At 40.2% G+C, this 15575-nt stretch overlaps 1 protein-coding gene across 1 annotated transcript; it reads left to right on the top strand.

Moving 5' to 3' along the window:
• The first annotated feature begins 7080 nt into the window (after positions 1-7080).
• Positions 7081-15280, top strand: entpd2a.2 (ectonucleoside triphosphate diphosphohydrolase 2a, tandem duplicate 2). Its single transcript, XM_042099685.1, has 9 exons — positions 7081-7251; positions 9066-9183; positions 9673-9823; positions 9969-10128; positions 11921-12148; positions 12337-12606; positions 13250-13369; positions 13995-14129; positions 14352-15280. Exons 1-9 carry the CDS (start codon positions 7135-7137, stop codon positions 14559-14561), a joined length of 1509 nt encoding a protein of 502 aa, XP_041955619.1. The 5' UTR covers positions 7081-7134; the 3' UTR covers positions 14562-15280.
• Positions 15281-15575: the final 295 nt, after the last annotated feature.

The following is a 15575-nucleotide window of genomic DNA, read 5'->3' as shown; positions in this document are numbered from 1 at the left end:
ACTAAGACTAAGATACCTTTAGTTTTCTTTTGACTAAAACTAGACTAAAATGACGAGGCTTTTAGTCGACTAAAACTTGACTAACAAAAATTATATTTGAATGACTAAATATGACAAAGACTAAAAAGGACATTTCGTCACAAGACTAAGACTAAGACTAAATTAAAAATAGGTGACAAAATTAACACTAGGACGGACGTTGGAACCCATTTTTGTGCACTGTGTTGAAACGGATGGCATATATCGTGCACATGAGTGCCCAGGCCTGGACCCTTGAAATCACCAGGTCGGACTTTTTATAACAATGGGGATTTAGGGGTTCCTCCCCCGAGAACATTTTTCAAATTCTGGTTGCTGAAAATTTTTCAAATTCTGGTTTTCTGAGTTAACTTACCCAGGTTTGTCACTAAACCATACCCTGGATGATAAAAACATAACAAACTGTTCCAGCCAATCATTAGATGCGCGTTTAGGAGAGTTTCGATTGCACAGGAGGGAGGGAGATAGTCTGGTCAGTTTGGGGCAAAAATGGGGTCAAGGCTGCAAATCATGATTAACATTTGAGCCAATGTTTTTCTGTTCATTTAGGGCCCAATAAAGAAAAAAATGCAAGGAGCCCAAAAAATTAGGTGGGGGAAGGCCCTGAAACGGCCACGCCCACTTTTTAGACTTGAAATTCAGTATCTCGGCTCCCGAAGGTCGCTGAGAGTTAGTCTTTGGCTTAAAAGATGCGGAAATGCCACATTTATGTTAGTGTTATGAAGAAACATAGGCCCTAAAACCTTTCATTTCTGAGATATTCGTGAAAAACCTTTTTTTATCACTGAATCAATCAGTGCCCAAGCCACCTTTTTTCTGTAAATCTACTCATGAAAGCCATGCAGTTTGTTTGGGCAAAAGCTCTAAACCTACTCATGGGGCATACTAGTGCTTAAGTTGATTAAGGCTCTTTGTTAGGAGGAGGACCCCAATAACCTTCTAAGAAACAATGTAAACCTAAGTGAAAGTCCAAACATTATAGGTTTTTGTAAGGTGGCAGCAGTTATCACACGTGATGAAGACCATGGAGCGACTGGTTTTGGGGATACTCAGACTCCAGGTATGCCATGCACTAGACCCGCTACAGTTTGCATACCAGGAGAAAGTGGGCGTGGACGATGTCATCACATATCTCCTACACAGGACGCATTCTCACCTGGACAAAGGGAAAAGTGCTGTGAGAATCATGTTCTTTGACTTCTCCAGTGCTTTTAACACCATCCAACCCCTCAGACTGGGTGACAAGCTCCTGCAGATGGGTGGGGAGGCTCAACTAGTATTCTGCATGCCACATGCAGAAGTTTTTGGATAATACTGCAATTGTGGGGTGTATCAGGGATGAGCAAAAGGAGGAATACAGGAGCCTGGTGGAGGACTTTGTGCAATGGTGCAAACTCAACCACCTACAACTCAACACTGCTAAGACCAGAGGTGGAAAAAGTACTAAAATATTGTACTCAAGTAAAAGTACCAATACTTTGATGAAATATTACTCAAGTACAAGTGGGGGGTAAAATCGGTTTTACCCAGCTCTAGTGGCTGCAGCCAGCAGCTAAAGAAGCCAGGCAGCTACCGTGTTACGTTCTGGGGGCATGTTCGTGAGCCCCCATGTTCATGCCCCAGAGTGTAGCGCTGCAGCTGCCTAGCTACCTTAGCTGCTGGCTGCTGAAACGGAGATCTACAGTATGTAAAAAATAGCCGGATTTTGAGCAGCAGTTGATTTTCAAAATTAGTTGTGCTCATCCTTGCTCACTTTGCAGTGAACAGTAATCCAGCACAACTGAAAAGCTGCTCACAGGCATTTGAGGCAAGCAGGCCCATGTTGAGTTTCAACTCTATTTGTAAAGGAGTTCAGCAGATCCAAGGGCCTCGGACTGTGGGAAAAGTGGGACTGATTACAGGGCCCCAATGGAGGAGAAGGCCCTTGAAAAGTCTGGAGTATATCTTATTTTACCTGGATATTTTAATTTCCAAATTAAATGTCAAAATGAATGTCAGACGAAATGTAAAGTATACAAAAAAATAGTGACGACTGTATAAGGCAGGGGTGTCAAACATCAGGCCCGCCAGCAGGTTTCATACCCCAGATGTTTTTGGTAGGAAGGGAAAATTAGAAAAAAAGAAATTCACATCCAGTTGTCTTCAACAATGTGTTATAAGCAATATTTCTATGATATGACAAATTGATTAAACCTAGCACTACAAACCATCCTCAGCAAGGAATTAGCAGAAAAACTAACATGGAAGTAGGGCATTTCAAGAGAGAAAGAGCAGTATATGACAGCATTATTGTGTACTGTGTACTCCAGCTGTGTACAGCTGTGTACTCCAAAATGGTTTGGTCCGCCTGCACAACGATTGATAAGGTATCTCATTTTGTTTACATAGTTGAGTATAGTAGTGAACAGCTAATTGTTGTGCTGCTGGTACAATGTCTTTCTCCAAGAAAACCAAGTCGGATTACCAAAAAAACAAAGGCAAAAAAACGGGAAAAAGAGAGATGAAAATGAGGGGAAACAGATGCTAATAAACTTCTTTCCAAAGAAAGGTGAGCACACACGTTAAAACACGAAATCCCATGGTGTTAAACTGCTTGAATATCTCCGCAATAGAACTGAGGCAACCCATTGAAAGAGCGGAAAATACACTTTCCTCGGTTACACAGGTAATCTGAGGTAGCCTATCTCGTGATCCACTTCCATCTCCATCTCTTTCAGAAAGACTTCTTGATTCATGCCCTATGCTACATGCTGATCATTGTAATGGTTCCGGGCCCAATTTCCCCCCTTCCTTTCGGTTGTCGTTAGTCTTATTCAGTAACGCATGAGATTTCTGATGTAGCGAAGTACAATACTTCACTCAAAACGTAATCAAGTAAAAATAAAAGTACTAATTTGAAAAACTACTTAAAAAATACAAAATACACACACAAAAAAAACTCAATACAGTAGGCTACAATGAGTAAATGTATTTCGTTACTTTCCACCTCTGACCGCCACTGATATTGTTTGGCCCAGTCAAATTATTCTGGCAGTCCTATTTTTTAAAATCTTTTATTTTAAGATATCGATTTACAAATAGCCTATTCACCAATCAGACTGAGTTGGTGCTTAAACAAATATGAGAAAGAACACCAGAATGCACTGGATCCTGCTAGCTGTGCATAGCCCTCGGCCAGCGCTTCAATATTGCGCCTTTGTGCTTGTTTGGAGCAAATAGCTGCGTTTTGTAGTGTGGTATGATATTATTTATCGTGACAGCGTTGTTGCATATCTGATACACAGGTTTTGCATTTGTGAAACCGGAAGATGAACGCAAATGTTTCTTTCCATTCCTGTTTATAGGCCCAGCTATTTTTCTCCCAGCTCCAACTCCTTTAGTTCGCTTCTCACTCTGCATGCTAATAATTCTTGTAAGCAAACAATAAACATTGTAACATTGTCAGGAGATGGGTCAACCAAGTAGCTTATTTAAGAATAAAGGATAGACTTTATCCAAAGAAGTTTTTCATGTTTGGAACATTTGGAATTAAAAAAAAAAAAGAAAAAAAAAAAGGTTTTATTTAAACATTTTCCGTTGGTATCAGATTATTTATAGCCTAACATAATGGTGATGAACACTGGTCGGTAGGGCCCCCTTGAAATTTTTGCTTGGGGCCCCACAGACTCTAGAATCGCCCCTGAAAGCCTATAGACATAATAAAATTAAACAGTTGTTTAATTATTCAGATGATAGCCTAAATTAGCTTCTATTTCATGAAACACCTGATGTAAGCGAACGGATAACACTAAACCCTGCACGATTACGCGCACTCTTGGATTTTAAAAAAAAGAAGTTGCGTGAGTTATTTCCACGCATGTTGCCACACACAGACATTTACACTAGCCTGTATTCCAATTAGGCTACGTTTAGTAGGCCTATAGCATGGCCTAAAATTGTGCAGCCAAAATCATCTCGGTCTTATGAGTGTTTTCTCTAAGTTGCAGTCGGTATGCTACTTTGCGCAAGTTTACGGCAGAGAGCTGAGGTAAGAAGTGTTAAGGCATGTGTTTGAGTGTGGGCGTGCGTGTGTGTGTATGAGAGAGAGAGAGAGAGAGAATGAAGGGGGTTTTATAGGCTGTTTTTAAGTCCAGACGTTTCCCATTGTACATAGTCTAGACTCTTTTAGACAAGGCTACATTGACTGCATTTATTTATTTGTTAGTCTACATGAATGTCTTGTGGAGTAAAGTAACATTATTATGGCTAGGGGCGGATGGTCAAACAAGCTGTTCAACAAGCTGGTCAACCAGCAAACCACCTTAAGCTGGTCAGGCTGTTTTTTTCCAGCATGGATGTTCCACATGCACATACACTATCACAGCAAGGGCATGGCAAAGGTTTTTTTCTTGTTTTGTTTTTAACTGTATTTGTCACACAAACAGAGACAGTAGACATTGATAGCAGTAACACAAAACTGAATTAAGAATGCACTTTTTTCATTCAGGTCAATATTGAGCTTCAAATCTTATTTTTAGCTCTTAAAAAATTACAGAGGCCTGGACATCGGTGACCTCATAGCTGGCTACGGGCCTGCTTACTTGTGTATGCATGGATCTTGTTGAAGCTGAATTTAAAAATCAAAAATAGGCTACATCCAAGGAAGTAAAGATGAAAAGTTGGCATGGAAATAGGCATGTGTGAAGTGAGACATTTGTCAATTGCTAGAGTTGGCAACCTTGGTGACTTTGTAGCCTTTTCATTGTCCCTGCATGGCACAAGTGTGGCTAGTTTTTTGAATGACAATGATAACTGATAGCGTAGAGTAGACATACTGATAGGCTTAAGTGAAGCATAATTAATTGTAGAACTAGACACTGACTTGGCTGATGAAGCATATTGAGCCAGGCCAACTACCTGATGGACGACGGCACTTCCAGAATGTCTATTGCCAGTCTGCCCCTGCCTACAAACCAAACAGGTATGGTGTTCATTGACTTCAGCTCAACTTTTACATAATGCACCTCAGACCTTAACATCAGTTTCTCTGTGCAGCTGGATCCTACACTTCAGAGCCATATAGAGAGTTCAGCCAACTAGGGGATCGAATGGGTGCCATCTTTAAGGGCCTTTTTACATATTGACAAACGATGATAACATTTATATGCCTTTTACAATGGTGAAAATAAGCAATTTATTTCATATTCGCCCCATATGTTACGCTGTATCTGACGTTGGTATCCAACATGGCGGAGTTGGCCAAACTCTTTCTATGTACAGCTCTGCTACACTTCCTGACTGGCAGACCATAGGTTGTACGGATTGGCAATATCCCCTCCTACATTCTGACACTCAGCACTGGTTCTCTGTGGATGTGTGCTTTTGCCCTGTAGGACACATTGTTCACCCATGAATGGAGGGTGACACACTGCTTCAACACTGTCATGTTTGCTGACAACACCACTGTAATCAGCAGCATCACAGATGCCTCTACCTTTGTACCAGTGAGAGCATTCTAACTGGCAGCAGAGGCAGTTTTTACCCATATGCCTTCAGGTTATTGAACACTATTTTCACATAAATTATATTACACATTAGCTACACGTCACATTCCAAATGATTCCCTAAGCCTACTATTCTATTGCTCACAGTGCTAATATCCAGTGTATGTTTTTTTTTTTTTTATCACTAGCGACTTTCTTTAAATATTTGCTCTTCAGACTTACTATTTAAATACCTATGCTTTAATATTTCCTTTTTATGGTTTCTGTGTAAAGTTGAGTTGCAATGTAACATTGTTATCACTTATCACTGTATTTCAATTGCTCTGGAAATACATACAATCTCCACCTACGTCAACACAGTCCCATCACTGCCACATGGACAGACACTGTTTCCTGCTAGCCATCTTTATCTTCCTTGGCCTGACCGCATGATCCTCCTGCTCCTCTGGAACTATCAGTGTTTGTTGGTCACTCACATCTGCCAGGACCAGGAGGACAGATCGGTGTTCCCTGTGCTTAACCTCTTGAAGGGCAGCGGCAGAGCAGATGGAATGACTTGATGGACACTGAGTGCAATCAGCCTTCAGGGCTTTGGTCGTCATGCCATTTTATTTTGAGACATTAATGTACTTGCAGCCTGCTAAATCCCTGCCTGATAAAAAGCATCTTTTGAAAGTCAGTTACAATCTACTCAATCTCATTAGGCTATATATCTTGGTGAAGCAACTGAAAATAAAAACAAATATCTTTATTTTTGAGTATCTGGGTCCCTTAATCTGTAGGAGATGTAAGAGATGTAGGAGATAAAACCCTCCTTCATGCCCATTATGTCACGCTGGAGTTGCAAAGCCTCCCACCTCCTCCAATTCACTATTAGCTATAAGCTCTTATCCCCTTAGGGGGTGTCAGTGGACATCACTTGCATGTGATCTCCACTATTGGCATCCCAGGACCATGGCCAGCTACCGAGCCAAACTTGCTATTCCCTGCACTCTGTCTAAAGCAATCCAATGGGTGAACTAATAACTAAGAACTAATTCCCTTCAAGACCTTTTAACATGCAGCCTGTTCTCCTTTGTGAAGAAAATTGTACATTTTTACTCTGTAAACATATACCATATATTGTACCAAATAAGACCATAATATGCTGTATGCCAGGCTGTTATAAACATTTTTTCCTCCTCGTTGTTTAATGACCCAAGTCTTTTTTTACATAGGTGTAAAGGCTAAGTAACCAGGAGACTGTTCATTTGTTTTCTTTTGCCACATATCTGCATTAGATTCGTTTGTACCATAAGCATTAATTGCCTTATTATACAGTTTAACTTACTTCAATAGTGGGTTAATTTCTACATTTCACAGTTGACTATATGTGAACATGTGCAAACTCAAATATAGTAGCTGGGACAGAGCTGTCAATTGGAGCTGTGATAAAAAATAAAAATAAAAAAAGAGAGAGAGAAACCATAGGGCAATGATGAAGTAATCCAGACTGTATCAGATCCGGCCAAGCCCACTTCATGATCTGCCCTCCCTTGGCTGTTTCCTTATCTCCCCCCACTTTCACTCGTCTTCGTCTACATGACACTTGTGTACCACACAAGAGCGCAACATGACTAACGTGCGGTGTCACATCATTATCCCGATTGTCGTTCTGGTCTTTGCCCTTCTAGGTATTCTGCTGCTTGCCCTCTCAACGGACGATGTAGAAGAACCAACGGAATACATGGTAAATTCTGTTTACCTGCTTATTAATGTATAGCCTAATTGGAACATTGCAGTGCTATCTAAAAACGAAAGTAGTCCTAGATTATAGGCTGCAAGTTATGTGAACAATATTCTCAGAATTTTAAAAATGAAGAGATTTGGCAGTAGCCTACTGTCAGAAAGACCGTGAACGGTGAACATGTTTAGGCGAGTATCTGCCCGTAATAAGCAATGGTGTGGTTATGGGTGAGGCGTAATGGCACTAGTCTATACCTATTTGGCGCGTGATCCTGTGCTAAAGATCATCCACTGCGATGATATAGATATGAAACATATGGTTTCACAGAAATATGCTACCATAAGCTGTCTTTCAGATGAAACATTTGCATAGTGCATAGCAACAGCGTTGACCTAAATCCAGTTCTTTTTTCATTTAGCTAAAACAATCATGGACAAAATAAATCATAAGCCTAATGAAAATGTACACTATAGTAGGCTACTGAATTTTACAAGCATCTTTCCAAATAGCAAATTAAAGTGCACTGACTCTTCTTCTCAGTGATCATGAAAACTGCAGCTCTGAGAATGTCTGGGTATCTTTTCAGATATAAAAGTGTGTGTGTAAAGTTTTTGTTCAATTCAAATGCAATTCAATTATTGGTTGAACGACGATATTCTTATGGAAATTCACTATGGTTTCCTATGGTTTTTATACAGTAGGCTAACCATATATGACCTGCGCAGTACTATGGTAAATCATGGTAATTACAATTAGGCCTACTATGCTCCTAACCATGGTACTATGGAACTCAAACATGGCGAATAAGCCAGAGTGAAAAATACCTCAATCTAGACACAAGCCAATTGCCACTGTGGCAGTGTCATTAAGTGAGAGAAGTGGCGTCTCCATATCAAGCATCCTCATGCAGCTTTTCACTCTGGCTTATTCCCCATGTTTGAGTTCCATGTATTTATTTAGTTTTATTCTATGTAGGCTATGTGATCTTGTCTTGATTCAAGAACACAAAGTGAGTTTAAGCCAAAGGTCTATGCAAACGGTCATGCAAAGCTTGGCCTCTCCCTATAATTTGAAAACCTCACATGATGAAACATACTTCGAAGTAAGGTGTAATGGAAATAAATCCAAGTTCATCGACACCCTTGCATATTTGTGGCACAGTACTGAATGTGGCACAATAGACAGATGAGACCTGCCTTAACATGAAGAGGTTTATAGTGTTTGTACTATGATGGCTTGACATTTTGTCTTGGAAAGTTTTAACAGTGACAACTGCTCAAACACGCAGGCCCATATCACCGTCATTGTGGACAGCCACAAGATCCTCTTTTCCGGAACTGCCCCAAAGTCAAACACAGAAAAAAGAACCAAAAGGAAAGATAAAACATAGCAATACAAGGAGAAAAGGAATGGCCAAATTCAAAACATTGCTCCTCATTCTTTCTCTTTCACCCTTTGAATGCACTGTATGCTGTGTTATTCTTTGATCTCACAGACATTTGTTACATTCTTATTATGTCAGAAGAAACCCTACTTGAATACATTTAGCCACAGTGTACAAACCTTTTGTACTTGGCAGCACAGGTGCACTATAACATGAGGTGCTGTTGCACACGTGCACCAACATTTGCAAGTGCATATCATTTCACTTGAGCTTTAAGTGATTTGATAATGTTGTCATCCAGAAGGCTTAACCAGTTTCTCTTGTCCTCTTGGTGGTGGTTAGTGAGGTTCCCCCTTCACTGTGAAGCGCTTTGAGTGTTGAGAAAAGCGCTATATAAATGTAACGTGTTGTTGTTGTTGTTGTTGTTGTTTAGTATGGCATCGTCCTGGATGCAGGCTCCTCCCATACGACCATGTATGTCTACAAATGGCCGGCCGACAAGCAGAATGGGACCGGCATCGTGACCCAACATGACGAGTGTCATGTGAAAGGTCAGAGACATCACCTCCATCCTGTGTTTTTTTTTTTAAAAAGTCCCTGTCATGCACATTTTACAAGGTTTAGAAAAGACAAGATATTGTGTGTGCAACATACATTTCTGTCACTTAAAATAGGGAAATTATGAAATATTTGATGTTTTGTAATGCTGTTTTAGGGAACACTCGAGTTCGATGGCAGTAGTGGTAGGGAAGTAACAAGTGATGCTATATGTGTAGCTTCGTTGTTTAAAGTTTATAGAGAGGTAATTCAAAGTTTAGCTTTTGCGTAACACAGCTCCCCAATGCCCCATTTCCTATTTTTTTGCTGATGTACCCTTCATGCCCTCTGTTGCTGTTCCTCATTCACTGAAGCTTTGTCATCCTTGTGAGTTTGTCTCTATGGATGCCTTAGTGACAGACCAGTAATATTTCTGGACCAAATGACCCAATGTACCAACACCCACCGTGAACTCACAGTTTGCTCCTTCTGACGATCCTCAGGAGGCGGAATATCCAGCTATGCTGGGAAACATGGAAAGGCAGGGCAGAGTCTGGTGGCATGCCTCGACCAGGCAAAGGAGGTCATTCCTAAATCCAGACACCACCTGAGTCCTTTGTACCTAGGGGCAACAGCTGGCATGAGACTTCTGAAGTGAGTGACACTGAATGAAAATGAAGAGCTTGATAAGATTGCATGACACACTGATATGGCTGTATAGAAATTGAGAAAATTCAGATTTGCTATAATTATCCAAGTCCAGACAATGTGTGTAATCTTCTGTGTCTGTATCCCCAAGCATGTCCAATACCTTAGAGTCAGATCAGATTCTGAAAGAAGTCAGTGCTAAACTGAAAGTGTATCCATTCAACTTTCGTGGGGCCACTATTTTGAGTGGTCAAGAAGAGGGGGCCTATGGCTGGGTCACAGTGAATTACCTGTTGGAAAATTTCATCAAGGTAGGTCATTAAAATTTAACTGTAAAAGTATAACCGCAGCTCTGAGAATGTCTGGGTATCTTTTCAGAAACAAAAATCTGTCTTTGACATTTTGGCTCAATTCATATTCAATTCAGTTATTGGTTGTAGCACGACTTGGGTATACAGTGTGCTCATAAGATTAAATAGAGAAATGAAGCAGAAAACAATGTCAGTAATGGTATTTATTTATGTTACAAGTCAATAGACTATGAAAAGTATGTGTAATGCACACCAAATGTTCTTTTGTGAAGTCCTGGCTACTGGTAAAAAGTTGAAGGGTAGAAAAGTGCCAGACACTCTGGCTCCATAGAGGTTTTTAATAGACAAGGCCTTTAAGGCCTTCATCAGATTAATAGGTCAATAGGCTGCCACACAATATGAAAGCATCATACCAGAGTAGATTGTGGATAACAGTGTGATGAAATTGAGCAGATGTAAGAAGGTTTCTGCAAGTGGAAAGACTAGCAGCACCCTACAGTGGAGATGGTAGGAGGGGAAGTAAGATGAGACAGAATGAGGCCATCCTTAAAAATATTTTCGTTTGCCGTAACCCGACCGACCCTGTCAATTTAGAACCGACTCAAATATTTATTTTTTTCCCCTTTTAGTCCGACCGACTTGCCGGTTGTAAACTTGCGTTAATACCGACCGATTGTTTTTTTTACTCTAAACAACCAATACAAATGCAATAAAATAATATTTCTTTTAGTAGGCCCAAGTATTGTGAATATAAATTGCCTACATGCAAACGTGGCTCACTTAAAAAAAAAACCTGTGGCGTCATCTCTACACCATTGGTTTTATGCATGTCACACTATGGCCTACGCTTCGTTTCATTCACACAAACTGATAACGCTTTTACTTGGCACGAAGTTCTGGAAGAACTGTGGCCATATCTTTTCTCATCCCTTCTCCCCCTAGTCTAACGGTGACCGTGTCGGAGTATTGAAATTGGTTGTGGTCTATTCAGCATTTCTCAAAATATGGGTCCGCAACATGGAGACTGCTGGTTCGCGGAGTCGTGGAGTGAAATTAGGCCCGGTGCTTCATCTGATAATTTGCTGCGCAGTTGATCAAGAAACCGCGGATCGACGAAAAAAGAAAACAAACGTTTCTGCTATCGATGTCATTAAACATGGAGCCCTACAATTAAGTGGTGGTATGAGCATTCATTCAATGCGCGTCTGCGCGAGAGAAACTGAAACTAATCGATAACGTTGGTATCAAAGCTCCGCTTCAACCTGTTGGAAGGCTATTTATTTATTTAACGAAACTTAATAGAACGACGTTGTTTTTTGGAACTTCCTTAGAAACAGAGCAGAGACTGTATAATAATACACTGTATAGCATTGAGTATTGTATAGTCAAATTTCAATATAACGTGGCCAAGAGCTATTGTAGCCTTCTTTCTGGGTACATGTAGATGAGCCTTATGACCCAAAAGTCTGCCATGACCGGGCCTCAGGTCAAAGAAGTTTGAGAAAGGCTGGTCTATATAACCTGCATCAGAATGAGGTTTGCAATGGTGCGCCTGAAGGCACGGGTTGAAGACCCAGTCAGTTACGTCACGATATGCACATTTGTGTAAATTCATTCCTACGTAATCACCATGACCAAAATTGTACTTTTTTTTTTACTTTGAATCTTGAAAAAAAAAATATTGACCTACCTACCGACCCATTTTTATTTTTTTTTGGCTGTTACTGCAAACAAAAATATTTTTAAGGATGGCCTGACTGGACAGCCCTTATATGTGTATATGTCTCCACAGTATGGCTTTGTTGGTGAGTGGCTTATTCCAAAAAGGAAGACCGTAGGAGCGCTGGACTTTGGAGGAGCCTCGACTCAGATAACATTTCAGACGACAGATACTGTGGAGGACCCTAAAAATGCGATGACATTGAAACTGTATGGACGAAATTATAGTCTGTACACACACAGCTTTCTGTGCTATGGCAGAGACCAGATGTTAAGACAGCTCTTGGCTCATCTGCACCAGGTAATTGACTTTCCCCAGATGTCATTGATGACTCAGCACAGGCAATAGCATGCATGGCAATTGTCACATATTTCATTTCTGGGTTTAAACGCTCATTGGCAATCATATTTTATCGGTGGTTCATCTTAATTAGCCAATTCTTGTCCATTAGTTTTATTAGATTTTTTGTTTCCTTCCTTTTTTCCCAGGCGCAGGGATCGTCTGGTAGTATAACACACCCTTGCTACCCATCAGGATATAATATCTCTATGAAGCTGAACAAAATCTTTGATTCTCCATGTACAAAGAGTAAGATGCCCTCACAGTACAATGCTCAGGACACTATAAAGGTGATTGGATCGGGGCATTATCAACACTGCCTTCAGAACATGTCCGGAATCTTCTCTTTTGACACTTGTACTTTTTCCAAGTGCTCCTTAAATGGTGTTTTCCAGCCCAATGTTACTGGAAACTTTATGGTGAGAATCCTTGTCTGTCCCTATGTGTGTTTATAAATCGGTCAGATGTGAAAGCACATGGTCTTCATTAAAATAGAAAAACATCTCATCATACAGTACAATGACTAAGGTCATGACAGGTTGATCAGTGTTAAAATATCAAGTGGTTAGTTGGATTAGGAATAAAGGTACTATAGGGATGTCAGTCACTATATAGGGCTATAGGGTACTATAGGGATGTCAGTCACTATATGTAACTATAAAGACAACCATAACTATAAAGATATGAGCATCCACACTGACCAACGATAAGGAAAGTATCTCTTCATGTTGATGAATGTGATGTCTATAATTCAATGGATTCTGATTAGCTGTCAGCTTTTTATTGTTCTTTTAATCACACTGAAAATGACACCCAACAATATCGTTCCTCATTTTGTTATCGTTATATGCTGTGTGGACGTTGTAATTTATATTACCTAGAGCAATACTTATAACTGTTGTTTTTGACGTTATTGTTACAGTTATCTTTCAATGTGTGGATGTTTATGTAACTTATATCTTATACGTTTATATAACTTATCTTCAACAGTAGAGTAGCCTATAAGGGGAAAAATGTGGTTATTAGGCTCTATGTGAAGTTCTCTCTTTTTCTGGACCACAGGCCTTTTCTGCCTTTTACTATGTCTACTCTTTCCTGCAACGGACCACTGGCATTACTGCGACATCCCCCAGCCTTTTGAAGGAAGCGGTCCAAGCTATTTGCAATATGAGCATGCGTGAGGTACTGAACCTCCTCTAATTTCTACTATTTACCGCTACCCTGCTCTCTTATTAGTGTGCCGTATGAAACTGTCTCTTCAGATCCCTTTCTGATCAGCATAGAAAGGATGAATCTTCATAGATAATAAAGGTCACTGTGTAATCATTGCCAAACTCCTCTCTTAAATAATGTAGGTGTAAACTGCATTGGTCTATTTTTGTACTTTGCCCTGATGACGCTGATGATGTACGAAAATACTACTAAAATGCTACACCTTAATTTCTTGAGGAAAATTATTGTGTTCTTTCCCCCCTGAATGTGTCCCAGGACAGCTATGCTCCAGATTTAAAGAGGCCTGTGTGTGAGATTTACGTAAATGTGATTTTTAATCCAGATATCAAAAGGGTGACAATCAGGAGTCAATCTTGAGTAAAATACTTCTGTATAGCTGGGTAGTCTCTTTGCAAGTGATGATGGAGGGTGGAGGTGTTACTATGGCATATTTTCCATCCGTTACGTAAAACACCATGACACAAAGGAGAGTGGGTTTGGAAAAGGATATCGCCACGGTAGTAATTCAGCTATATGCACAAGGTAATGTAAATAATCACCTGCATGTAGTAAAGAAAAATCTCCTCTCACACAGATGCTGGAGAAAGCTCCTGACCAGCAAAGTCGTCTCCAGGATTACTGCGCTGCTTCAGTGTTCATTCAGGTCCTCATGCTCCAAGCCTATGGTTTTGATGATAAGTCCTTCTCAACGATCTCATTTCAGAAGACGGTAAGTTCCCAGGAACATGCACGGTGACATCCATACCTAAATACATCGGTGGAAATGAGATATCACAGGACATACTGTAACATGGATCACATATAATCAATCGCCTGATGAGACTGATATTAATTACAGAAATTTGTAATTTGACTGTGATTTAATAAATAAATTAATTTTAATTTACAATTACCTTTTATAAAGAGATCCCATGTTCATATTTCATTGCAGGTGGAGGGCACTTCAGTTGGATGGGCACTGGGCTATATGCTCAGTCTGAGCAGCTTGCTCCCCGGGGAGAGTGTGGGACTGAGGAAAGCTTTGCGCTCTGAGGTATGGGCTGCTCTGCTGGTCCTTTTCGTCTTCCTCCTCCTCCTTGTGCTGGGATATCTTTTACTGAAGGCATATCAGAGGAAGGCCAGCAGTCCTGGTGTCATTTGAAAATCGGCACAGGAGTCAATCACCTGAGTTTGAACTACAACCTTACATTTGTAGCCTTAGCTGGTGAACAGGACTGACATGACCTCGCAAGATTCACTGCAGTTAGGCTAACTAGGAAAAACATGAAAGAAATGTGATTTTGCAATTAAAGGTGACGTCCACGACTCTTACACAATACACTTTTTTGTCAAGTTCAGTGAATTGAAACCTTTCGTAAGAATTGTGAACTGGACCTGTAATCACATTGTGGCTGATTTGTTTATTATGTTTTGAAGTGCTCTTAGGAAAAAGGATGCAAAGGATTTCATATGAGATGATAATTTTTTAAAACATGTTTCATGAAGGTGCTTTTTTTTTTTTTTTTTTACCCATGTTTTTTTTCCCCGTGTCACCCGGAGGGCTCCGTACTGTTGTGAACTTGCAAGTAAAAAACAAAGAAACATTTAGAGCTCCTGCATGTAATGGCAGATATTTTATATGGGGTTACAATTATGTGAAATCTTACTGTATGTGATACATTTTTACATCATGCTTTTTTAACTGCCCTTATGTAATGGGGTTATAACCTGTGAAATCTTACTGTATGTGTGATACATTTATTTTCTATGTTTTTTTTAACTGCCCTGAATATTTAACTGTGTAAATATTAGTTGAGGCCTATGTCTTTGTATAGATTTGTTGAGCTTAAAGAAGCCCTATGCAAGTCTGGTTATTCCTTCGCTGTTTCTGGGTTTTCGCCTGATTTGGGCTCGCATTTTTCACGACATAGCTCCCCCTGCAGCTTCGGTAGCAAGTGACTGCTACGCTAAACCCCCACTAGCTAGCGAGCTAGCCATCAAGAAACCAAGCTAAACACATACAGGGCTCACAATAAAACGGTCGAGCAAACATTGTTCAAGAGACTATCAAACCACATTACAAAAACGAAGTTCACCCAAGGGTAGGCTACTTACAATTTCAGCAGCAACAAAGCCAAGTCGGAGTCCGTTTTGCAGTCTTCTTAGAAACTACAAT

Source organism: Alosa sapidissima, chromosome 8 (genome assembly GCF_018492685.1).
Source record: "Alosa sapidissima isolate fAloSap1 chromosome 8, fAloSap1.pri, whole genome shotgun sequence".
NCBI lineage: Eukaryota > Metazoa > Chordata > Actinopteri > Clupeiformes > Clupeidae > Alosa > Alosa sapidissima.
This window is presented reverse-complemented; position numbering and strand designations above follow the sequence as displayed.

What these genes read in the sequence shown, in the direction of transcription:
- entpd2a.2 (XM_042099685.1), top strand. Translation starts at nt 7,135, where the DNA reads ATGACTAACGTGCGGTGTCACATCATTATCCCGATTGTCGTTCTGGTC. An exon ending in AAGAACCAACGGAATACATG is followed by an intron (nt 7,252 to 9,065) that starts GTAAATTCTGTT and finishes GTTGTTGTTTAG; the next exon opens with TATGGCATCGTCCTGGATGC. An exon ending in TGACGAGTGTCATGTGAAAG is followed by an intron (nt 9,184 to 9,672) that starts GTCAGAGACATC and finishes GACGATCCTCAG; the next exon opens with GAGGCGGAATATCCAGCTAT.